The following is a 26,609-nucleotide window of genomic DNA, read 5'->3' on the forward strand; positions in this document are numbered from 1 at the left end:
TATGCTTTCGGTAATATAAGTTTGTGGAATGAAATTGACTAAATTGGTTAAAAATGCTCATAGTAAATTTTATTAGTTAAAATGTAATTCCTTTTGAAACATATTTATGCATTTCCAATTAAATTGCAGGTTTATACATTGAATTTTATCTCAATTTTTCAAGTTGAAATGGCTCAAATTTAGGAAATTATTATAATTTTTTGATTGTTTTTTGTATTAAGGTGAGAGTTAAAATGGACTTCATTTGCAAATGATTAAATTTTATTTGTATACTGGAATACACTTGTTCGGCTTATCAGGGTACTTTGAAATAATGTAGTTTAAAAAATTTCGAAATTCAAAAATTGATCCTAGTTTTTTTACCCTGATAAAATTATAATGTGTTCATAAAATTTCTCTTTAAAATAAATTATTTGATCAGGAAAAATTGTGACATAAACAATTTTCAAATGATTTATCTTCATTATAAAAAAATCATAATTCCATATTTACTTTTACAAGTGAATTTTTCAGAAAATTATCAGCTTCTACATTCAGAATTTAAAATAGTATCTAAAAATCTCAAGCAAATAGCAAAATCCTGTTATTATTTTACACTTTGTTTCAACTAATAGCATGAAGCTGTTTCTATTTATAACAAACTTGTATTTATATCGCCAACTTTTGTTCTCCCACAGTGATTGTAGGCGAGAAATTCCTGGCTTTTTGCAATCTTTTGTGAGAGAAAGCCAAAAGCGTCCGGCAGAGCTTTTTTTGGACCAGAACGCGAGGTTTGCTTTAAGGCAAAAACAAAGAGCGAGTGAGAGAGAGAGAGATGGGCGGACGGACGTATGTGTGGAGATCGAGTGTTTTGTTTCGTCGGTGGAGTGGAGACGTGTTGGAGAACAACACGGCCAGTGATGCTGGTAAATGAGGAGCCCGAGGGGTCAGATAATGGGAAAAGGACAAATTAAGACAACACGGCCTGCTGTTTGTGTCGTGAGAGAGAAAAACACCTGCGGCCAGAAGAACACGGACGCTTCCCTTTATCGACGTATCAACGGGATTAATGACGGCAAAACCCCGCCTCTGATATCGCAAATAGCGCGCGGGGAGAGAGTAAGCGCCGCAATTATCCTGATTGTATATCCAAAAGCGCTGCAGATTTGGCCGCCCAGATCTACGCGGCTGTGTATTATTTGCGCGTGCCCTCTGATGTTGTTGTTGTTTCACTTAATCTAATGAAATATACGACCGTTGTGTGTGTGAGAGTGTGTGTGTGGTTTGCTGGGGCCCCTTTGCAAATCACTAGGGGCCTCTGTCGCTCCGCCGGCCGACGCAAATTAAAAACACTCGCGCAGAATGCCATTTTCAGCCTCGATGATTTTGTTCTGCTCCTGCAGGTTGGGCACCGCCTTTGGTACAAAAGTAAAATGAAAAGAACTCAATATTCATTTGGAAATTATCAAAAAAATAATTGGATAAGGTCAAAATGATTCGTCATGGGCAATAGATGCAAAGAATTTAATTAAGAATACTTACTTCAAGCTAGTTGATCAACAATAATTTAATGATTTAGCATAACTTTTGATCAAAATTTTTCTTAAAGTTTATGAAGTGATAAATTTTTATAGCTCTATCTCTTTTACATAAAACACATAAAACATAGAATTTTTTACATTGAAAAATTTTATTTTGATGAAGACAAACTTAAATTGAAATATTATATTTAACTTTTTTTAATTTATGATAATTAATTTAATTTTACAAATGAAAATGCCTCAATTTGAATAACTTGTAATAATTCATGTATTTATAATCAGTGTGAAAATTAAAGCAATCATAGCTTTTTCGGACAAATTTTGGCTACCGCTGCTCGTGCCCATAAGGGATTTCCACAACTTTTGTCGCTTTTGGCAGTTCCCCTGAGCAAACGCACCGAATGTCATTTTATATACTTTTCTCACTGGACTTTGATGCTTAACAGAATGACATTTTAATTATTATCCATGTAGCCGTCAAAGACTCTTTTGATGCACATTGCTGTTGGTATTTCAAAGACCTGCTACGCAGTAACTGTATAATCTATTTTAAAACAAAATCCTTTAGCAAAAACCGTTTTGCAGTTTTCCTGTTCGCCGTGTGTTGGAAACTCTGCCAACAACCCCTTACGTTCGTTAGCGTCTTCTTTTGTCAGCGGATTTTGCCTTTTCCTTTTTTGAACAACAACGAGTTGATACGGCGCTCAAGTGAATTTCAAGAGTGTTGCAGCGAGCCAATAACAGCCGGCATTCGCGCTTTGTTCTCATTAGGGCGAGCATCTCTCTCTCTCTCTCTCTCTGCCTCGTTGACAATTGCCTTGTGTGCTATGTATGCAAACGAGCTGCTCGATGAACCCGTTACTGTAGTTACAGGGAATTAAACCGCCCATTACTGAGATTTGTGTGCTCCGGCTGAAAAAGATTTTAATATGCAGACAACAATGTGCATTTTGTTTGTTAATGGAGAGGGTTTTTCCGGTTTTTCAAAGAAAACATGTTTGGAAGTTTGAATACTTTTCAAGTTAAATTATTTTAACACCATTTTCCAATTAATATATTTTTGGAATTCTATTTTTTATTTTGTGACATCAAAATTAAAATTAAATGGACCTGTATCGTCAATCATTGTGATAGCAAATTAATACTTTTAAGCTTATAGAATTGAAAACATTTAGCAACAAATTGTAGAGATTTGAGTTTTTTGCTTCACATGATGTACTATGAAGAGGAAGGAAAGTTGTACAAGGCTGTTTTGATCCTAAACAGACATAATTAAGTCATTATCAAAACTTTTAAATTTTTTTGTGACCCTCTGCTTATAACGCTTTTAAGAAATTTAAAATTTATCTCTTTTTACAATTAATGTGTGCAGAGGACCAGCAGAGGACTTCATTGACAAATTAATTAGTGAGATATAATAATGTGATAAACGATGATAAATATATTTATATTATATACAGACAGCGTCGAGCAATAAATAACTTTTTTGAATTACTTACACAATTCTCGAGGAGGACCTCAATAATATTATTTATTACTTATTTCTATCAGAATATATTTTTACTACGTATAAAAGTAGCTTAATAGAAAAAAAATGAAACAAAAATATATATAACATCTTAAAAAATAATTTATGAAGTAATATATTATTTAATATTATTAAATAAATTAAGAAGACTAAAATGTCACAATAATTATATGTACTACAAATAAATTTTTGTTTAAATTATTAAAAATTTCACAAACAATTAATTTATGAATTTATTTTACAAACACTATCTAGACTTGCTGACAGAAAAAATTTTGCTTTTTGTAGAAGTACCAAGCTTTATAATGATAATCTTTTTTTTCTTAATTTAGTTTCACAAATTCTGCTTTTTAAAAATGATTGCATCTGTTTGGCAACAGAAGCATTAATTCCGAAGTTGTATCTCAATTAAAATCAAATAAACGAGAAGCGTAATGCACACAAACACTCGGCAAGGCTTTGTGGATGCACATATTTGAATAATGTGTGTTGGCGCAAGCCGAGCCGTGCATTACACACAGCAAACTTTTAGTGCAGCCGCACGAGTTAATTTGAAAGCCTAGCTCCGTAATATGTCATTTGCGCGGGAGTCGCGATACAGAACACGAAATAAAGCACAGCAGCAAAGAGATAAAAATATATTTAAATACGTGGTGTGACAATTATAATAACACAGATACAGCACATCTGTTGGCGTTTCGAGTGAAAAATAAAAACGGAACGAAAATAAAACGAGCTGCGATGGTGGCGGTGCATTATTTCAAATGATTACGTATACGAGTGAAATGGACGCGGCTCGGCCGGTTATTAATGTGGGCCGATGCAGCGCGGACGCACTCAAACGTGACTTCAAATAAACAGCGGCACGGACTGCTCTGGATTTGCATCTAGTAAATTAATTAAGCCCGCTGGCGATGCAGCCGATGCAAATTAATCGCTCCCGGTCGGCCGAAAATATTCCATGTTCTTCCCCTCTGCCTCTGTGGAGTGACAAGAGAGATTATCGAAATAATAACGAATTTTTGAAGTACCTTTGGATTATTTGTCCGCGTGCTGAAAATTAATTAATTAAATTTGCCTCGCGTGGGGAGCTGTTAATTAATTAATTGATTAGCAAAATCAATAAAGCATGCGCTTTTTGACACTCAAGTGCACAAGGTCGAAGCGTTCATTTGGAAACTAGATCAAATATTATGGTGAACTTTTGCAAAGTGTTTACAATTTATATTGCAATTTTTAATAATGTAATATTTTCAGAAAACCGAAGGCAACCTTGCTGAAAGGAAAGTGTAAAATAATATTAAAATACACTAAAAAAAAAATATTTCTACGTGAATATATGAATATACGTGAAATTTGTTTCACCCTCACTAATGGTTGTAATAAAGAATTATGTAGTTTAAATCTCTTGACGATTTAGTTTTTAGTTTTAAAATTTGATCTTGTACTGTAAAAATTAAATGATGCGAAAGAGCAACAGATGAGATGATGAAAGGGCCTCTGCAGTAGGCCGGATCGGCGAAATTAAGCTCAATCACCGCTTGTGCCTCTTGCACTTTATCGCCGCTGAGGTGGGCAATTGAATGGCGGCGCAATGAGGCGTGTAATTAGCAGGCGGGCCTCTCGAGGCCTGATTAGAGGCCTCTCCTCGCCCTCTCTCACGCCATCTCCTCTTTCACCCCTTCGGTCCGACGCCTCTCAAACAGCCCTCTAATTAACAACAAGCAAGTCGGTTTTGCCGGCGTCGCGTAGACACACTGCTTTGCCGCCGCACCTGCCCCTGTGCAATCGGCCGACCTTTGTCACTTGCGACCCCACTGAACGCTCTTAATAAAGGCTCGACTTTGCCCAGATAAGATAATTACGCGGATTAAAATCACTTTCCGGCTTTCCGCCAACTAGCCGAGGAACCAGCCACAGTTTGCTGATAACCTGCTCTAGACTGTCTTCAACGACATAATTTAATTTTGATAATTTTGTGCTCCGTCAAGGTACATAATTGATACATTGACGTTGATTTGAAAGTCTTATAAAAGCCGATTATGATTACAATCATAAATTAATTAATTATTGCCAATAACATTATGAAAGTATTCCCCAAAATGTGGTTTAAAATATGAATGATGTATGAATTTTCGTATGCTAAAATTCAAAGGACCAAAATGAATAAATTTAAATTATTATACAGTATTGCGAAATTATGGGTGCTGCTTGCAGATACGAAATAATTGCTTGCTGCTTGGTTGGTTGGCTTTGAGTGAATTTAATTAATCTTCAATCAAATCATGTATCACGATTGTATTTCCATAATTATTACCACCAACACGATTTCCAATTGTGGAAAATATCCAAATTCCAGAAGCTAAAGTCTAATTCTGTAAGAGGAATTTGCCATGGCAAATTCCTCTCACAAAGTAGGGGACCTGGAGTTATTTATTTAATTGCAGCAGCAGAAATAATTATAATACATCATTTATGTTTGATTTTTATATTTAAAATACTAATAATTATCTGTAAGAGAATTCCAATTGCGTTATTAAAAAAAATTATTTAGTCATGCTATGAAAATGGCTGTAATTTCTAGTTCCAATTTTTCCCCAATAAATATTTAAATTCTGTAAAATTTTAATTATTAATTATTTGCTAACTAATTATTGCTAGTTATTATAGGCTAAAAATTTTGAAAAACTTTTTGACGAATCTAGTTTGCTTCAAGAAAATGCTGAAAAAATCAAGTAATTTCGTCTTGGAGGCAATTTTGCAGAAGCCACAAAGTCCCACATACCTACGTGCGTGTTTATTATTCGGAGCAAAAGTATGCAAAATTGGGTAAGAGGCTTTGCCGAGCAGCTTCGTCTTCTATTGGCACCTAATTGAATCGGCCTTTATGTTGCCGCGCCGCTGTAAAAGCTTCTTTTCACCGCCCGCTCGGAATTGAGTGATATCAAAAGGATTGCCGCCCGCCCTGCATATTAATCATTTGCAAATGTGTGTCTTCCTCTCTTTCTTCATCTCGCTCTTTCTGCCGCTTGTTACGAAATTAAATTGGTCCGCCCGGCGCGTCTTATTCCAGAGCAGACGACGGGTAAGAAAAAAAAAATAACACGAAGCAGAGGAAAAGGAAAAAAGACCCTCTGCTATACACTCTCTATAAGGGAATTTGCTTGCTTGTTGCCTTGGTTTTTGTGGAGAGCCGCCCAATCTTGCTAATGGAACACAAAACTAGCTCTCTTTCCGTCCGCCCCCTTCTTCGCGCGCGTGCTTTTCCTATTTGGGCTTAAATTTATTTGAAGACGAAGAAGAAGGCGCAGCGACACTTCAAAGATATGATTGCAGACCGCGATAAGAGGGGCACTGGCGAGTTCGTCACCATTTCTCCAATGGACGCGAGCATTAGCCAGTGGATTGCGAGCTGGCTGGCGTCACTACCATAACAAAGCCTTTGTTCGAGATAAACAGCCCGGCTCTCGGGCGCAATAAAGAAATGCACTTACCACCCAGCAGATGGATATCGCCGTCGCCGCGACGCTTCTTTCTCGCTATTTGCAAATGCGATGCTTTTTGTCTGCCTAGCTGCGCGCGTGCATGGTGATCTTGATGGATTGGCCGCTGAAACTGCTCCAACACAGTTGAGGAATTTTTGTTTGCTGCTTTCCGCTCGCAAAAACGCAGTTTTCGCAGATTGCATGTATGGAGCAGAAGGGGTGCGTCGCCGCTCGGCTTAGACGCTCGTAAAACACACACGACCGTTGCTTCGTCCCATGCACTTTTAGCCAGATTAATCGCTCCTTCCGGGTTGTTGGTTTGCCGAAACGTTTTCTCCGAGACGCATAAAAAGTCTGAACAAGACCATTAAACGCTCGGTTAGCTCAATCTTGATGCCAAAATTGCAATAACCCCTCAAGTAAAATTCATCAACCTGTGTAATTTATGGTCAATTCAATTTGCCCAATTTGTTTGTAGAAATTGAATCGTTTAAATTAAATCAAGTACTTTAAAGCAATGAAATATGAAACAAAAAGTTAGCAAAGAATGGTTTTATCTGCTTTTTTTTAATTCTTCGAAAAATCTGCAATGATTCTTTACACTTTTTTTTACGTATAAACAACAAATAATAATTATCATACACTTTAGGAGAGATTCACGAAAAACTATAGGCCAGACTTAAGCAGATCCCTTGGGGCCTTTTGCATAGCAATTTTTCCTCATTTTGCAAAAATAAATCAAAATACTCGAATATGTACTTCATAAAAATTGTGTTATAAAAATAAAATTTTGAATTTAATAAATTTTTTTTCTAAAAGCTCTTGGTGTTTATGACATGCATATATATAAAAGGGGAAAATTTCATATTATTTTAATCTAGCAAAACTTATAAAGTCAGAAAAGCATGAAATAAAATTGTAAATGAATCGATTTTTGTAAAATTTATTGAGTGGATTCACCGATTGAGAGTTAATTTTGGGCTCTGCAACGAGAAATGGCAGGCAGACAATGGATTGAAAATGTTCACTTTAGAGCTTTTTGTGAAGACACTGCACGCACAAGAAAGAAAATCCTCCTCTCATTGTAATACCTCCAGCTGGCTCTCCTCTTCGCCTTGCCCATTCTTTCGTTCACACAATGCACAATCGCTGCCAGTTCATTTTGTTAATGAGACAGGCTTGATTTTCTGCGAAAAAGCAGCCCCAGCAAAAAATGGCGCCGCAATTAAAAATGAGTGATTTCTGATCAAGACTGAGGAGAAAAGATGAGCCCATTGTTGGCGCGGCGGCTTGTTTTCCTCATCTGTTGTGGTGTCTCCTTTTCCAAAGGAATGAATGGAGCGAAAGCAGCCTTATGCTGCTCCGATCGAGCCATATCAATATTGGCACAGCCTTTGGTGGCGGCGAGCCAGCGAATAATATCTAACTTGATGCATCGCATCTTTCCCTGCTGCTGCTATTTGCCATCCAAATGCGACCGTAATTGAATTTTATTTGACCGAGAGGGTTTCTCCCTAGAAAAGATTATAGAGGAAAAAGTAGATGTTTATGAGGTCGTGCATTAATGTGATTAGTCTTGGAGAATATTGTGCGTCCACATGAATTATCAAATTAGAATAAATCACTTTACTTTGAATCCATGAGAAAAATCAACATTAAATAGATATAATTTTATTTGGCCTCTTAATTCTTTCAATATAAAAATTAATTATATTATTTGTATAAATACGGTATATATTTTAAATCAAAATTAAAAATCTTCTTGTCCCACAACATGGAGGTAGAAATTAGGTATCTTGAAGTAAGTTCATGTGGAAATTTATTTTATACAACATAATTTCTTAATATCTTAAACACGAAACATAAAAATAGGGAAAATGATTGAAGGATCAATGTATATATTGAAATTATTCTATATTACTGTAAATCTAGAGAAACGCTTAATTATTCCTGAAAAATATACCAGTAAAGATTTTTTTGTAATTTCTTTTTTTTTTTTCATTCTTTCAAGCTATTTTCTCATTCATTTATAAATTTATTCCCTCGCTCGGTGTTATTAATGGGTAATGTGTTTGTTGTTTGTCAAGAGAATCAAATCACTTGGCTGTCTCGGCGTTGTCATCTGGCTGGCAGTTAAAAATGATCAAATTTGAATGAGAAACAACGCAAAGGGAAGGACAGTTGGAGCCACTTCATCATGCAAAATGCAAACGCAGCCTGCATTAATCATTCATTCATGTTTTTCCAGCACAAATCGCTCGCGCACTGAAATTACTGAAAGGCAGGGGTGCGCTGAATGGGTCAGCTCGAGTCCAATATTTGCCCTGGTCGTGATTGCGGCAGCGAAAGGAAGACGCCCTGAGGCGATTCGCACTTGCAGCATCCTGTGCTATGGAAATACGTATTGCAATTTCACGTTGAATTTCCGTGAATAGACTGTTTTTTCACGTCTGTTGTAGTTTTTATTTATGTAAATATATAATTTATAGCTTGAGTCAAACCATTCATATTAACGACTTAACTTTGTTAAGCCGCAAAATAATTTTCATTTGTAGTAAAGACCAGCCATAAACCTAGGTTATAATAAACATTTATTTATCAGTGAAAAATCTTTACATTTTTATGTGTTATGGATACATATAAAATAAAAATTTAATTTGCAAAAATTAAAAAATATTATAATACATCAATAAAGATTTAAATATAATTTTTTTGGCCATTTTATGTAGAAGAAATTTAATAAATGGTCTTAAAAGTAAATTAATTTTACACTTGATTCTACATTTTTTTTTCACTGATGCTGCATTGTAACAATTTAGAATCTCATTCTTCTCGAATGTTCGTTGCAGGCCTCACTGTTATTAAAAGACTGCAGACGTGCATTATCCGTTTCTTACGATTCTGCACCGTGTTCCGCCGGTTCAGCAGCAGAGTGTGCGCGCGGTTTTGCCGTTATTGCGGACCACCTGCCGTCCCGCTCGTGACTTAATCCGCTCCGTTTAAATAATGACCGCGACGTGCAAACCAAAGCTCAATAATTGAAGCGTTTGCAATTTTGCGGGTTGCAAACTTCCGCGTTCAAAACAATGACATAATATTAGCTCAAAATTTTTGGGTTCGTCCCAAAATGTATACAAAACATTGAGGGATATTCACGTGATAAGTTAGTTCCTGTAATTCATATAAGCCAACGTAGCTTGTAAATATCCCTCATTATTCTAAAAGAATCTATAATTTGATTTCAGGAATCTATGTGTGGAATATTGGTCAAGGTTTAAATGTTGGAAAAGAAATTATAAATGAAAATTTTTAAATTAAAATTTAGCTTTGCTAATTTGCTTCAATTACTTACATTTAATATGATTTATTGCATTTTAAAAGGAAATTAGACACCATTCTTAATACGTTATAAAATTGTTGTTGTTTGGTGAACTTTGGAGGTAACTTAATTTTTCTATAAGTGGAATCTTATCCTCTCTCTGGTAAATTTTCTCCTCCTTTTCATCAGAATTCAAAGCAGAATTCTGAGAAATAGAGACGGAGTGACACAAGCGACTAATCCAGTCAAGAAATGAAGTCGTTTTTATCGGCACGATTTGACATCTCATTTCATACGAGTCCGTCAACTTTAATTTGCTGGGTTGTAAAATCCAAACCGACAGAGCGAGACCGACAATTCCCAGCATGTACACACACACACCAAGGACGACCGTAAAAGATCTTGCAAATAAAATTTTCCAACCCAATCGGGATTAATTTTTTGCATCTCTCACTTGCAGCGAAGCGCAAACCTTGGCAGCGCGCGCGTCTCTTTCTTGGCCAGGCTGCGACGCAAATGAGGATGAATTATTCGCCCGCCTTTCTCTTTATTAAATAATCCTGGCCGTAAAATAATTCAGCGCAGTTTAACTCGGTGACTTATTCGAGATTTGTGTTCGTTCTTTCAGTTAAATACGTGTGGGCTTGGAAGGCGGCCAGACAGCGTCGGCCAAAAGGCACACAGGAGCTGTTTGCCAGCCAAATGACTCAAGAATAACTGCCGCCGGGGCATATTAATCTCGTTTGCCAGCTTAGCTCCTGCGCTGATTGACAGCCAAAATCTTTGCCGGCCGGGTGCAGCCAAAGTCTGTGGAAAAAGTGCTGCTGAGCCGGGTCGCAGCTATAGGATTGAAAAAGCTGAGAAAGATTACGAGACGAGGCAACTCAATTGTGTCACCTCTGTTTTAATCTTTTGAATATTCTCGGCGTGCGCCTTCCTTTGACACTTTTTTCGCTCTCGGCTCGGCGCCGAGAGGATAAAAACTTTTCAATTTTCAAACTTCACTGTGACACACGGCCTGCGTTTTATCATATTACCATCCTCTCTTTTATGAAAAAAGTTGCCGCGCACCGCCCCAAATCGCCTTTTATTCTGGCGGAATTCTCACGCTCCGATTGCTGAAATTAATCTCCGAGCTCACTCTCGCGTGCCTTGAAAAGAGAGAGCATCCCTAAATTAAGCCGTTAATTACTGCTGGAGACTGACGCGCTGTTTTTCTCATTTGTTCACAGGTGTTGCCTTCCAGCCCGAGTTTGCCGAGCCCATCCTCAACTTGACGGTGCCCCTCGGCAGGGACGCGACGTTCACATGCGTCGTCCGCCACCTCGGAGGGTATCGGGTGAGTTCGAATAATGAGATAATAGTATTATATTTTAAAAATAGTAAAGTTCTCTCCAGTTTTCGTTGTCAGCCAACGAGCCAACTACAAATTTTTCTCCGCTACATACTTGGAATGTTTCAGATATTAATTTTTTTTATCAATTATTGTCTGATTCTAATCATTTAAAATTCAAGAATTTAATAATGTATTGACTTTTGTATTGCTCGGTTCAGGAAATCTTTATTGCTAGATCAAATCGCAGAATTTGCCTTCACTTACTTAGTAATTTCCAGTCTCATGGTTTCTTTTTTACCATCAATGCATAAATTTTTAATTTTTTCAATTTGACTTGCAATAGAAGTTGAGATATAAAATATAATCATGTTATTTTGAAGACCAAACTTTCAAAATATCTGAATTATCTTTTGCTAACTGCAGATACCATTTTTCTCAATTCAATTTTTAACAAGAATTCATTAAGAGGACCACTATAATTATGCATATATTGATCTGCAATCTGCTAAACTAATTAAAACATTTCGCGAAAATTCTTTTTAAGAATATCAATTCCTCATAGAAACTCATCTAAAAACCGCTAAAAACTTAAATAAAATACAAAATAAATATTTACTGCATCCCATAGAAAAATTTATTTACAAAAGTAAATTTGTCCACTTTTAATGCTATCTTCCTTCTGGATTAAAGCTTTTTTGGTGTTACTTGATTAAAAATAAAAGAAGCATTAGTAAATTTCTGATTATTTTTGCTGGTAGCATTGAAATTTAACATATCTTCTCATAATTAATAATTATTATGAACTGTCAAATTTCTTATATCTTCATTTTTCGTCTAACACTGAAACATCTTTTAATGATCTCTAAACAAAAATTTAATTGAAATATTAGCATCCAATTTTCATCTGCGGCTAGCTACTTCATCCTTTTATCGATAATCTTAGAATTTTTTAATCAAATTTATCAGCCCAAAATAGATCAATTGCTCGGAGATTGGCTCGCTTGTTAAAAATGCAGAGGATTTCTTTTTCGTTCGTTCAATCCCCTGGCATAGTAGATTTTTCGAATAGAAGTTCATCCCTTTTTTGGTTGCGAAATCTCTCGACGCAATTTCCCAGCTCATCCCCAACGACCGCGCCTACGGATTTTTTTGTCGTCGGGTCGTCCGCAGAAAATTAGCCTTTCAGCACATTCGGCCGCCTCGCAATCTGCGGCTAATCCACTTTCAACTCACCTCCATAACAGTAAAACTGGACCGAGAGAGAGAGCGGTTTAAATGCTCGAAATGCCGGCGCTGGCAAAAATCCCAGCGAATAAAAGGGTGACACGCAAAACAACTGCAGTCTGATTAGGATTTCGCCACACGTCCGTGAATAATGAAATTGAAACAATAATCGTGGCGAAATACGTGTGGCGGCATTCACGGACCGACATTAAAAGGCTCTGGTCAAATAATGGTGCAACACCGAGAGCGGGGATTATCTTGCCAGAGAATGGAACGTCATTAGCACAAAGGCACTATTTCCTCATCATCTATAATCTGCACCTGCTGCTCTTTGTGCTAGCTAGTGCGATTCCACCCTAGTCGACGACGGAGGGGTGCTCCCAGAAAACCACCCACCCCCATTGACAGTGATTACCGGCGGCAAGCAAGGTGCTTCGGGCCCCCCACGCAAATTTCGCCAAAAATGCTCTCACGTGCCGGCCCGAACGCGCGTTCACTTTTATGGACCTCCGATTCATTTTGGTTTATACTTGAGTTCTACGATCTTGCGCCAACTTTCAACTTTGAAGGAAATCTTTTAAAAAAATTTTATGATTTTAAAAATTTTGCTGTAATATTAATAAAGTTAAAAATTTATTTTGGAGCATTAAAAGCAATTTAAATTATTAATTCTTATTTTATTTTAAAATAAAATTGTTATTAAATTTTAATCATTAATCTTCATGCAAAAAATATTTCATATTGTGAATTTAAGACACACGGTATTAACATTAGTATTATTTAAAAAATCTATTTAATCAAGTCGAATTTCACCATACAACAATGAGTTTTTAAAATCAAATTCTAATCTGGGCCACGATTATTATTATTATTTATCTATGTCACGTTCATTTTACATTAAACATTAAATTGTTGAACTGGTAGCAAAGATTGTGCTAAAATTTCCGAGATCAAAAAGACCACATCCGCTGCCGAGCTTCAGTTAACTATAACCCATGGTTTATATTCAAATTTACCACTAGAGAGATATAATGAATTAGTTCAAATCCATTATTATTATTGATCAAATTATAAGGCGCAAATTTAAACTTTGATCGATCTTATGAAAAATTTCCTTGCAATTAAAAACTCTTGAAACAAAACAATTTTTGTATTTTTATAATTTTATCACAATAAAATAATTTTTAAATTTAATTTTCCCGGTTTAGCAAATAAACTTTTGAGCAGCAGCAGCGTCAATTCTGGCTCCAAACCACGGACGGAATCTGGATGAAAATTGCACGTCTTGCGCAAACAGCCGTCGAGTATGTGGCGACAAACTTTACGACGGCGGTCCATCGGCAGCTGCGAAATGCATCACGCTGGGCATAAAATGCAAATAATATTAGACGTGTGTGTGTGGCCAAATCGCAAGCAAGCAAGCTGACAAAACTCGAAGCGTCCCTCGTCGCACGCGAAGGGTTGAAATTTTAATAAAAGCACGCGGCGTTCAGTTTGTCTCTCATATTTTCGCTCTCCGTCCCTTCGCCGCGCGCGCTCTATTGCAAACGTGATTTGAAAACGCTAAGAGGCGACGTGATCCGGTACAAAGTGCCTTTTGACAATGACAGTCCCATATGGTAATGGGGGCGACGCGTTTTTACTTATGAATGGCACCTGTGCGAGCAAACAACAACATGCAGGCACGCACTCGTTTGCTCCTCGTTCGTTTGTTGGTGCAAAACCGGCTGAGCACTCATCTATATCCATCCATCAGGCCTAGCACCCCCGACGCCGCAATCAAGATAATCAAACACCTCGACCGACCGGCCGCTGTTGGCAAACTCGTCAGCCGTCCCTGATTTAATTAGCGCTAATTGCATCCCCCGACGTGCGAGAGGTGAAAAGTGGAAAAAGCAGCCAAGGGTGCTCACCTGCGATAATGAAAATTGGGCCCCATTTTTCCATCACGTGATTTCTTATCGGCGATCGTCAGGGGCCTTCATTATGCTCATTAGTTTGCGCTCTTGACTGAATCGTATAAAGAGAAACGCGTTTGCTTTTGCAATGCAACTAAAAATATTTATAACATTTTTTACGTTTTTGTAAGCACTGCATTATCTTCCGAATTATTGAAATAAGTATAAATTGCATATCTGTTTATGACTAATAATTAAAAAAGTGATTTAATTATTTGCTATATGTAAGGGAAAAGTTCAAAAAAATTGTTATAAATTTTTTTACTATATTTTTCACCCAAAACGTAATAAAAAAATATTTCATTTTAAATTTATTAATTTATTTCAATTAATTTTATCTTTTCCTTTTATCGGCAACTGATTAAAAAATATTTTTAAATCTGTTTTGAATTTATTTAAAAAAAATTATTATTAAAATTACAATTGTATTCTAAAAGTAAATAGAATCAATGTTAAATTTCAAGATAGTGGATGACTTAAACTTTGCATTTTCTATGTTTATTTATGAAAATTGTATTGATCGAGTGAGCAATAGACATTGCAATATTTTATATTTATACAGTTCACAATATTACCAAACGTTCAGCCAATTAGCAATTATCTTGGCTTAAAGGGGATCTCAAATTTGATCATACGCAGATCATACGTAATTATTAATTTAAAATTTCACAAGAAACCGCAACTCATACAAGCCTTTTGAGATAAATTTATCATTGTTTTTGGTGATTTTCTTTTGTGCTTTAGAAAAAATTAATTGACAACAAAATGCATGGATAAAATGAAATTCGGACTTAAGTCATTGTATTGGATTAATGAACAATATAAACATAATAAATCTAGTGTTTAAGCCCTCAATTTTGTCCGCAAGAAATAGTAAATTATAGTATAGAGAATTAAAAATAACTGCGTTATAAATTAAAGCTGAATGTTTAATCTGTAAAATACAGCTTTTCTGAGATCTGATAATTTTTTCACTCCTTTACAAAAGTGCGTACAAAATGTTGTGGCCGGAAACCGCACTCTGCTAATGCACCGTCATTCCACACCCCAAGTCCTAATTTCCGGCTGCAGGGATGGAAACTCGATTTTAAATTCAGCGTGGAGGAGCAAAAGCGGCAGCCGCGGCTCGACCGTCGTCGGAAGCCAAGAGGCAATGCCGCCGCTAAATGTTTAACGCCGCCTAAATAATTCAACCCTTCCGCCCTGGGAACAGCCTGCCTAATTTTTCCGCCACCGGCCCTGATTGAGTTTGCTCACCACTTGCTTAGGTATGCAACCGGCGACACGCGAAAGGCAGAGAAAGAGAGAGAAAAAAAGGCGAAACACACACAGACTGCTGTTCTTTCCACGACTAATTCTGGCTGACGCTGCACTGGAAAATCTCCTCGCCCGCCCGCCGTGTGCCAACAGCTGTGTGTAATAAATGATCCAAGTTTGCAGTCGTTTGTCATGTCTGCACTGCACCCACTGGCTTCTCCAATAATAGACTCGGGCGGACCGTCTCTCACTTTTCCGGCAATCACGTCGCATACCGCACACACGCAATAATGCTTTGCCCGAGTTTTTCGCCTGTTTTTCCTCTGCACACACGGAAAAAAAATAAATTTACGACGACCGTCTGGCCAGTTGTTTATTTTTAATTTTTGTATGGGCTTTTCTGGCCATTATCCTCGGTTAATCCTAGCAAGGACAAATATTGGCTTTGGCCTGTTTCATCCACTTCGTGGAAACTCTTCTTATTTTCAAACTGGTTCATTTAATTAAACTCAAATTTCTGTACGCTTTCTTCAAATATACAAGAGAAACAGACAATATGAAAATATTTTATTTAATAATATATGTTGAACGCAAAAACAAATTTAAATCGTAAAGAGAAAGGGATATTTGCTTATTTACAAATATTAAATACTAGATCTATTTATTCTCCATTAGAATTGAATTTTTTCATGAATATAATATGCTTATTTTATCAAAGCAGGACACAAAATTTTTATACTAAATGGGAAACTGATAAGAAAAATAAAAAAAGCAGAGAAATCTTCTAGAATTTACAATATTAAAAAAACACAAACAAGACATTGAAAAACGTTTTTTTTCAGGATTTTTTTTTTTTAATATATATTTTCCAGTATTTTTTATTTTTAATTATTTTTGTACAGATTTATGGGATACTTTTTGTAAAATTGCAAAATCGTCATTTTAAAAAATGATCAGATCAACAAATATGAACTCGGAAGCTCGGAAAATTTATGTGTATTGTATGAGAAAATAAATCAAGAATAGAAAATTCTTACTAAAAAAAAAATTGGAACTAAAATTTTATTAATTCATTTTAAATACACTGAAGGCAGATGCAAAATCTTTACATTTCGTGGTTTTGTCCAACGAAAATTGAAGCATTTCCTCCTCACAATTGTTTTTATTCAAATTTAAAGTTTTTAAACAATTTGAATAACAAGAATTCAACACTTTTTCGTATCCGATTTTACTTGCTATTCACTTTATTCTTTCTTTTTCCCCAAGCCTAATACTACTTAAATTTTTTCATGCTGAATAAAAGACTAAACAAAATAAATCATTCAAAACAGTTAGAAATACTCAACGTACTATTTTATTTCAATTTCAATTTCACGTAGCTTTCATGAAATCAATTTCCGATCGCACCCATTTTTGCGGGCCGCAAATCAAAATTAAAATTTCATTCTGTTGATGCAGTGGTGCGTGTCCACCCGAATTTCGCAAACTCGTCTCTTCGACGTCCTCTCGCGTCACTGCAAAACATGATGGAGAGGGTTGGACCGAACGCGAGTCAGTGTAATTTCGTCGGTGTCAGCGCGAGTTAAAAATTGAGAATCGATATCTGGTTGATTGAGAGTCGGACAGTACACCTCTCTGGCTCTTTGTCGATTAGTAATTCGCCCCATCATCGCTGCGTCCCCGACCATCACCGCATTTTTTTTCATTCTCTTCGTTGTCATTATTGGGATCGATGCGCGACTCATCAAGTGGGCATTGTTGCAGGTGGGCTGGGTGAAGGCGGACACGAAGGCCATCCAGGCCATCCACGACCACGTCATCACGCACAACCCGCGAGTGGCCGTGTCGCACAACGACTACAGCACCTGGAACCTCCACATCAGAGGTGTCCAGGAGGAGGACCGCGGCAGCTACATGTGCCAGATCAACACTGACCCCATGCAGAGCCAGGTTAGTGTCAATTTTTTATCCAATTTTTTTTTATAGAATTAAAGAAATTTAATTAAAAATATGATGAAAATTGATATGTTTATTTTGGTCGAAACATTTTTATTTCATTTCGACAGGCCAATTGATTTTCATTTCTATGATATGAGTTAGTTTATTTTCAGTGAACGAATTTGAAATCGTCTATTGAAAAATTGAAGTTTTTAAGTATATTTGTTGATTTACTGGTGATTTACAGTAGAAACTAAAAACATTGACTTTCAATAAAAAAACAAACAAACAATTTATGCTTGTGAAATTGCTAATATTATAAGTTTATATTGCGTTCTCATGTTTTACGAGGAAAAATTCTGACTAAATCAACAAATTCGAAGAAATTTTGATTTTTTTTTTTTTTTTTTTTTTTTTTTTTTTTTTAATTCAAGATGGAAAATAATGTGTGTTTTCCTGATCTCTCCAAATACGAAAAGTATCAAGATGTTGATACATTTTGTCTTGAACGACTTTAACTAGGTCAGTCAAACTAAAATGAAAAAATCTAGCCAGTGCTCGTCTAAAAAACTAACAAAATTCACCTTCTTTATTAAAGTGAAGCATTTCAAACAGGTGGTATTCTAAAAAAAAGACAAATGTTACATGTTTAAAAACCTTCAAGATAAAAAATTTACCTAGGACATTTTCATTGGGACTTTCAGAAATCACACATTACAAAAATGGCCAAAATCAACAGTTTCTCGCTTCATGACATTTTAGCTTTTTAACAATAATTTTGAAACATCTCTTATTTAAAGGACAAATTATAAAATTCATTATAAAATTCAATAATAAGATGCAAAATTGTAAATCAATTTCTCACTAGAGCGTCACATGAATTGAAAAAAAAGTAAATTATAACCTTCCCATTTCTAAAAAGACTCATCGAAAAAAACCATTGATGAAAAGCCAATTTGAAGTCTTCATCTTGATCATAACGGATTTACTTAATGCGTCATCCCTCTCGTGAGCAGAGAATTAACCTAGTTTGTGCGCATGAAAAGCTGAGAAAAAAATGTCGTCGATCTCGTGACGGCACTCAAATCCGTCGGGGCTGCGCGCGAGTCAATCAGTCTGGCGGGGGCACACAATGCATAATGCGCTCTTTTATTACCTGTGGGCCGACATTATACCTGCTGCTTTTTGCATTTATTATGCATGCATGCCGTCGGGACGCCTCTATATTTATTACGCCACCACACATAAATATCACCACAAACACAAGGAGGCCATAATAAAATGCACATTTCCAATTGATCCGAAGAACTGCTGCTGCACCGGGCCGTTTGAATGATAATAATTATGATAATATTCTCGACGGGCCGTGGCCATCGATGCCTCTCAGCCTCCATGAATATTGCGCTTCACTCTATCTCTAGATACGGCATTGGTTTTTCCACAAACTCTGCAAGTGCTCTTCATGCAGATGATTTAATAAGAGCCGGCGCGGGAGGGAGACCTCAGTGAAGGCTCCTCTCTCTCTCTCTCTCTCCCGTTATTGATCTGCAAACAACAATCCGCAATTACCAATATTATAATCTGCAGCGACCGCCACAATATTATACAAAGCCGAAGCAGGCCAAAGTTTGCCAAGACAGAGTTTGGATTATAGAGGAACGGACTGCTTTCTTAAAGAAAAAATTGATGCCTTTTTTAACAGATCAAACTCAAAACTTTAAGTACATGGACTCCTAGTAAATCAATGATGGAAGTGACAGATTTTTTAAAATTATTTATACTGTTTACATATTCATGAAATTCATTAAAAACAAAATATTTTTATAATTATTTATATATTTTAAAGAATTTTTAACAGAACATTTAATTTAATTAATTGATTTAAAAATTTTATAAGAAACTTTTTCTGAGTTAAATTTTTATACATTAAAATTAATCATGTTTAATAAACATTAAAATTACAAATTAACTAGATTGTTGTACAAAAAATTGTCTACATAACAATTTCAACAAGTTTAAATGATGTAGGAAGGCCATTGAGGCCCTGTTTTTTGTTCCAAGATTCATTTTATGTTAATCAATACATACTTTAATTGCATTAAACCGCATTAAACATTAAAAATGTGAATTTTATTAGAGAATTTCATGATTATATCACTCTACACGAATTGTAACTTCAGAATTAATGCTCATACAAAAAAAAATATAACCTATCCTGAACAGTCATAAATTATTTAATTAATGTTGGTTGGAATAATCTGATTCTGGAGAAACCCTACTATGTTATGATGATGATATTAATAATGGGGCACCAAATAAATGACATTCTTATTTTTTTATTTGCATGCAATCAACTAACTGAATTTTGTTACGTTCATAGTCATTGTGAAAAATTTTATATAGAAGTGATTTTTAAATTAAATTCACCTTCAATGGATTGAATTTAATAATGTTCTAAAGGATATTTGAAAGCTTTTTGCTGAACAACCTCTCGTCTTGATTCAGCTTTCCGAAGTGAGAGCGCACACGGTGGATGAGCGAGTGCTCGTGCACGATCCAGTCATTAATAATCCGCGCTCGGCATAAAATTTCACAAAGGCAGATTGAAAGAGTGCATAGTCGTTGGCCGCTCTGCATGCTGGTTTGCAGACTCGGTTATTAAATCAGCGGATTCAATTTGCACTAAACCCCGCGGTGCTGACTCGCTCGCCTAACTGGAAGTGAGAAAGAGCGCCATGCAGTCCGTCCCTGCTCTGCCGGCCTGCGCATTTTCCTGATCCAATAATAAATCGCGCTGTAAAAACTGCTCAGATCACCACTCAAACTGCTCGGCAGGCGGATTTAATAAAAAAAAGTGGAGGAGAAAAAAGAAAGAGGAAGTGTATATATGTGAGAGAGAAAGTCGGTGGGCGAAATAATATCGTAAGAAGTTGGGCCGGTTAATTCATTAAGTAAGTGCTGGTGCGAACTGACAGCTGCACGCCAGCAACAGGCAGAATTTGAGCCGCGCTAATTCCACTTGGAGTGCGATTAGCAGTCATTAACCGACACGTCAGCCGAGAAAAACACGCACCCACTTGGAAGAGAAAGGATGCCGATCACGTGCTGCCCGCAAATCACCAGAAAAAACGACACACGTGCCGTTTGTGTCGCCTCGAATTTGACAAATGGCGCCGATCAAAAGAAGCACCTGCGCCTAATCCGGCCTAATTGGGATCTAATTGGAGGGAGCCGCCGCCGACCGCCGGCAAAGCTCCAATTTATTGCCGCGGACAAACGGCCAAATGCAAATGAGCCCTGTGTATATTTTACAACCGCTCAGGGGGGTGCTAAAAATTGACACCGCATATGCAAAAACTGCGACCTGGAATGAGCGGATTAGCGGCGAGGTGCGCGCGGCCGAATTAGCCTCGCTGCAGACGCAGACCTACGCGTGGACAGCCGTATTTTATGGTCAGATAAGTTATTCATGAATGCAATTTTTATACAACCACGCATGCAAATCTATTCCGGTTATATTGTTATTTATTACGTAACTTTCTGCTGTTTGTTTATTTAACTACTTGTGATAACTTTTAGCTACAATTACAACAAAAATATTTAACAATTCTTTACTGAACACTTATTATGCTTAAATGTTTAAAGTATTTTAAAGATTTAATTTTTTTTATTAAAGGTTATGCTACTGTAATTTGTTTTCGCATTTTTATTATAAATAGTTTTTATCAGTCAACATACAAATATTTATAAATATGCTGCACAATCACATCTTAACATTATTTCGTAATTTATGTTAATATTACTTGGTTTGGCCCTCATCATTCACATCTTTGTAAAAATTAGGCAGAGAATTGAATCGATAAATAACTTGTGAATAATGAGAAATGAGAGCTAGAAAGATAGGAACATATGAATAAAATAGCTTTTTATTTTTACTTGTTTAATGTAAAATAAACTGCATTTTTCTAAAACGCTTAGCAAATGGTGGACGGAAATATGATCTAAGTATTTTCTTATTATTATAAGATCAAAATATTGCATCCTTTTTTGCGTCCATGTGATGATTTATTTGTTTTGCATAAATTTTTATTTGGCGAATTTTAAGAAATATTATTTCAAAAGTTTCTATTTGAAAATCACGTTTGAATTGATAAATGCAAAAGAGTTTTCTTGCGAGTCGTAATCATAACTTTGGTCACTCAATAAATTTGTCATTTTTTTCCAACGCAACCGGTCGACTTCTCGTATCCGTTTAACAAATGACACGGGCCGTCCCGTTTTAGGATGATAAAGTCGCAGTGATGCGTAAGATTATCCGTGCGAAAAATATATCGGCGGAGCAGACGGTCGGTCGGTCTTGCGAACAATGAGAATAAGGAAGGAGCCGAGGAAGCTGTAAACTCTGGCGAAAGGCACTCGCTCCGACAGAAGTGAGATATCCGCCGTCGACAAAATAAGAAAGGGAAACACACGCGCCGAGCTGGTTTATCTCGACGAAATGCACCGCGTGTGGAAGTTTGAATTCTGCAGGCTGGTTAGGCCACGCATTGATTTTTCATTCAGTGTGTATGACTTCGTTTAGAGCCACAGTTTTTCTTCTCCGCTGGCTGCGTCTCGTCCGCGTGCTGATGGGATTTGCTATCTCTTTATCTCCGGCGAGGATTTCAGTGTGCGACCCTTTTCTCTTTTCCACTTCTCCTCGCTCTTCTGTGTATATTATTCAAACTGCAATCACCTGCTGGGTTCCCTGTGTTTTTCGCGCCACGTCTAATTGGCCGCAGAGTAGCGTGGGATCGGCCGGCGTGGCCCCAAGTGCCCAAATTAGACGTGAGAAAAGCACAAGCGATTCGCACCGGAAAGAACTAACTAAGCAAGAGGCTTGCTCTCTTTGCCCTCGGCAGTTGTTTGCCGGTTATTTTTGTAATTACGTTGAAAGCTCACCATACAATAATGGACGTACTGCACTGCAAGCAATACACACGGCATTGTTTGGATGCCACACTCGGCGGCGAAAGACCCGCCAGGGAGCGGGACAACAACAAGAGCTTTTTAAATGAATTGACGCTGCAGAGTGAAAGAGAAGATTCTATTTGTAAAGAGAATATTTCTTTTTTTCAGACCATATATGGGAGCGAGCAACTTTCTGGTTTTCTAGTTACGATAAAAGTTTTTTATTTTATTAAAAAAAAAGGAACAACACTCTTCTATTATTGCTCTTTTTCAAATTGATCTGTGTGGGTAAATGAATCCTGCCGCACAATTTATTATTTTAGATATATTCTGCTTGCCATGAATAAAAAAAATCAATTTACTTTTCAGCTAAATAATCTTGTAAAAGTGCTTGGCATACAGAATAAACTAAGCATTAATTAGGGTGATTAATGAATAGACTTTTCTCTGGCAAACAACTTGAAAACTCGCAGCTTAAGACTTATTTTATTAGCAGAAAACGTTGGCTTTTTTTTGTATATTTAAAATTCCTGAGGAAGAGCGGATTGTTATGAAGCACTGATAATAAGAAAATGTTGTAATTTTTAATGATGTTTAACTGTGTGCAAAAGCTTTCTTCTTATTCTTATCTAAAAGAAAATATGCTCTGTAAAAAAAATAATATAATTATGCCCTTCTATTTATTTGCTCTCAATTTTTTGATTAAATCACACATAAAATGTACAGCTGCACTAAATATGCATCAGAATAATAAGGATTCAAAATTTTTGGTAACATTTCAAATTTCAGGAAATAATACCATACACCGTTATATTTCTTCTTTGTAATATTTGCATATATAAAATGCCAATCTAATTGTCTTTCTAAGGTACGTAGTGGTTATAGAACTTTGTCTAAACTAATTAATTTACTCAGAAATTATTGCAAATGCATGCACCATTATAATCTTTGGATTACAAACGTTTGCAACAATTACGCTCAAGCCTTTCTGAAAATTAACTTGTACCGCTTCAAAATATACAAAATTATGGAAATGCAATTTGACAAAAGCAAGCCCGATCAAATGAACGTAATTTCATATTCCAGTTCCCTGGCTGTGTGCACAAGCATGCAAATCGATTACACGGGGCCGAGAGTGGAAAATTTATTTGCGTATCCACACATATACGTACACACATGATCATTGTGTCTGTTTAACTCGAAATCATTTGGCTGCATGTTTGCTGGAAACCACTCAAAGTAATGATGAGCTCGCTCGCTGCTCCAGAAATTGCAGCCTTATTATTGCATTTGCGGCAAATCTCGCTGCGTTCGACGCTTTAATTGGCAAACGCATCCATACTCATAGTCTCATATCATATTACCTGCTGTAAAAAACATGTTGCATACAAGTGTATGCAGTCTAGGACCGATTCAAGCTGTGCTCTGTATAATGATGAAAATTCCATCAGTGGAACGAATCACGCTTATTACACAGCTCGAGAAGGGGTGAATGAACCTATAAGGATACATATATGTAATGATGCAAATACTTGATGCCTATCATGTTTTCAGATTCAAAACAATGGAAACGTAAAAACTAATTAATTAAGTTTATTTAAATTTCAAGTTAATAAAAATTTGTATTTTAATTTTTAATTATAATTAAATGTCAATTTTAAAATACCATCAAATAAGTTCAGTGCACAGAAATAAATGGCTGGAGTGCAATTATAACTTTTTTATATTAATTTTATAAGTCATTTTATTTGGAAGAAAAATTTAAGCTTAATTTAAACCTAACCTACTTCACTACATAGATCAATTCCAAATAATGTATCTTTATTTTGAATAAAGCGAGAATGAAATAATATTCATTAGAAGTTTTTACAGTGTGATATGTGTTTCATTAATCATTCTAAAAGCTTCTTAAGAAATGTAAAAAAATATTTTTCGTCGTGTAAGAGGAATACAGTAGTTATTAAATTTGTGTCTCCTCCTCAGGGAGCAGTTTCAAAGAAGATGCGACCTTCTTCTAATATTTCTGAAATTTATGAGTTGTAGCTTAAAATATTAGCTGAAAATTGAGTTAATTTAATAATTTATGAGGAAAAAATTTTAGATGCATTCTCCATTGAGAATGAAAATTTAGCTGAAATTATTACTTTTACCAATTTTCATCCTGTTTACCTTTCCATTAAAATTATCACGCTCAAGCGAAATTATACCCGCGTGTGTTTGCTTGTTGTCGATTTTGGCGGACTGAGGGTAAAGCAAACCGTCTATTTGGTGAGCTATTTGCACACCCAACGAACGGGGAGACAAACCGCGCGCGCTCGATTTGCTTGTTGAGCCCAAACCGGCACAAACGGACGGACAGAGGAAAAGCGCACACCCGGCGCGATGTGGCCTGAATCCGAAATGCGGGCTAATCGCACGCGCAGCAAAGGTACAAAGCCAGAGCTAAAATGCAGACCAAATTACCGCGGGCAATCATCGCGATGGTCGCTCCTGCAAAATAACAAAAACGACGTGTGTTTCAAGCGGAGCTAGTAAACCACCTTTCTTTACAGTAACAATAGCTAATAGTTTAGTATAACATATGAAAAAAATTAATTTTACAATAAATTTTTTCATTTAAATAAATAATTTTTAATTTTGTCTATTAAATTTTTTGTTTTTGTAATTTGCAATTCTGGTCAAACTTTTATATTTTATATCCCCCCACGTGATAAAATTCAATTTTCAATTAAATTTCATACTAATTTTTAGACACATTGGATGGCATTCAAATGTGTGTTATAGTTTCTTCTAAAAAACGACAATCTTTTCAAGAAATCTAAATGAAATATCTGTTACAGATGGGCCACTTGGATGTAGTCGTCCCGCCGGACATTGTGAACGAGGACACGTCCGGCGACGTCATGGTGCCCGAGGGTGGCACCGTCAAGCTCACGTGTCGGGCGCGCGGCTACCCGACGCCTCACGTGCAGTGGCGGCGCGAGGACAACTCCGAGATTGTGATTCGGGAGCCGAGCGGCGTCAAGACCAAAGGTCAGTCGTGCCGTTATTCAAATTGTCCAAGCTAACCCCCTCCCCCTCCAAACTCTGAAGTACGTACTTTATGCACCCTACGACCAACCAACAACTTTTCCGCTGAAACACATTTTTTTTAATATTTATTCCGCTTCTAAGTATAGATACGATAGCAGTCTTTCCGTTAGCAAAATTGGGAATTTATCGACAAAACGAGGGATCGGCCGAACTCGTTTGTAATTGAATAAATTCGGTTTGTCTCTCTCGAAGCAATAAATGCAGGGTCACGTTCGGGTCTGTTTTCACAATAAGAGAGAAACAGCCGGCGAGAGAACGTGGAGCCAGAATTAAAGCAGAGGGAAAAAGTGGCCGCGAGAATCTCCAAGGAGTTTGAAATACAACGGGGCGAGCGCGTGGCCCGCTAATGCGACAAAAAATGAGAGGAGCGGCGTTAATATACAGAGACCGCTCATAACACTTACCGAGGCCCCTTGCCAAGCAAAACGAGCCAAATAAAAAGCGGGGAAGATTATTTGGGGGAATTTCTCTATCTCCCTTTTCCTTATTTTTCTCTCCAACTCTCTCTTCTGATTCAGGGGGAGCCATTCTATTGATTAATAATTCTGCTTGATTTCGGGCAAAGTCGGCAGAAAGAAAGTTCTTGAGAATTAGTTTTCTGGGGGGCTGTTAAAGTAATGTGATTGGGGTGGAAATTAATTCGTGCGGGGAAGATTAATTAAAATAATTGAGCACTCGCCGAAACTTCTGATATAAAATTCATACTGATTGATTGTGATTTCTGTAATGGATCATCTTGGAAAGAACTTTGCTATTCATCGTTGGAGCTTGAAAAACTGACGAGGGGAAAAATACTCAAAAGGAGAGAAGTTAACGGAACAAAATATATCAATTTTCTATATTTAAGTAGAAGTTTTTACTTTTACCGATTTAAATAATATATATATTTTTTTTTTAAAAATAAAATTTTTCAAATCAATTTCTAATTTTGAGTACACGATTTTAACCCGGTTATTTTGTTGTTTAATCGTCCATCATTTTTCCAATTTTATTTTACAAAA

General features: G+C 36.4%; 1 protein-coding gene across 5 annotated transcripts in view; it reads left to right on the forward strand.

The window, feature by feature from the left end:
• Positions 1-26,609, forward strand: part of LOC132203717 (lachesin-like) — a 123,825-nt gene that overhangs the window by 52,437 nt on the left and 44,779 nt on the right. For all 5 annotated transcript variants that reach the window (XM_059631680.1, XM_059631682.1, XM_059631684.1 and 2 more), the window contains 3 exons: positions 11,085-11,191; positions 17,392-17,577; positions 25,356-25,548. In XM_059631680.1, the coding sequence (XP_059487663.1) occupies positions 11,085-11,191; positions 17,392-17,577; positions 25,356-25,548 (486 nt within the window). The remainder of the gene's footprint in view (positions 1-11,084; positions 11,192-17,391; positions 17,578-25,355; positions 25,549-26,609) is intronic.

This window comes from Neocloeon triangulifer, unplaced genomic scaffold, assembly GCF_031216515.1.
Source record: "Neocloeon triangulifer isolate White Clay Creek 2 clone unplaced genomic scaffold, ASM3121651v1 ptg000017l, whole genome shotgun sequence".
Taxonomy (NCBI): domain Eukaryota; kingdom Metazoa; phylum Arthropoda; class Insecta; order Ephemeroptera; family Baetidae; genus Neocloeon; species Neocloeon triangulifer.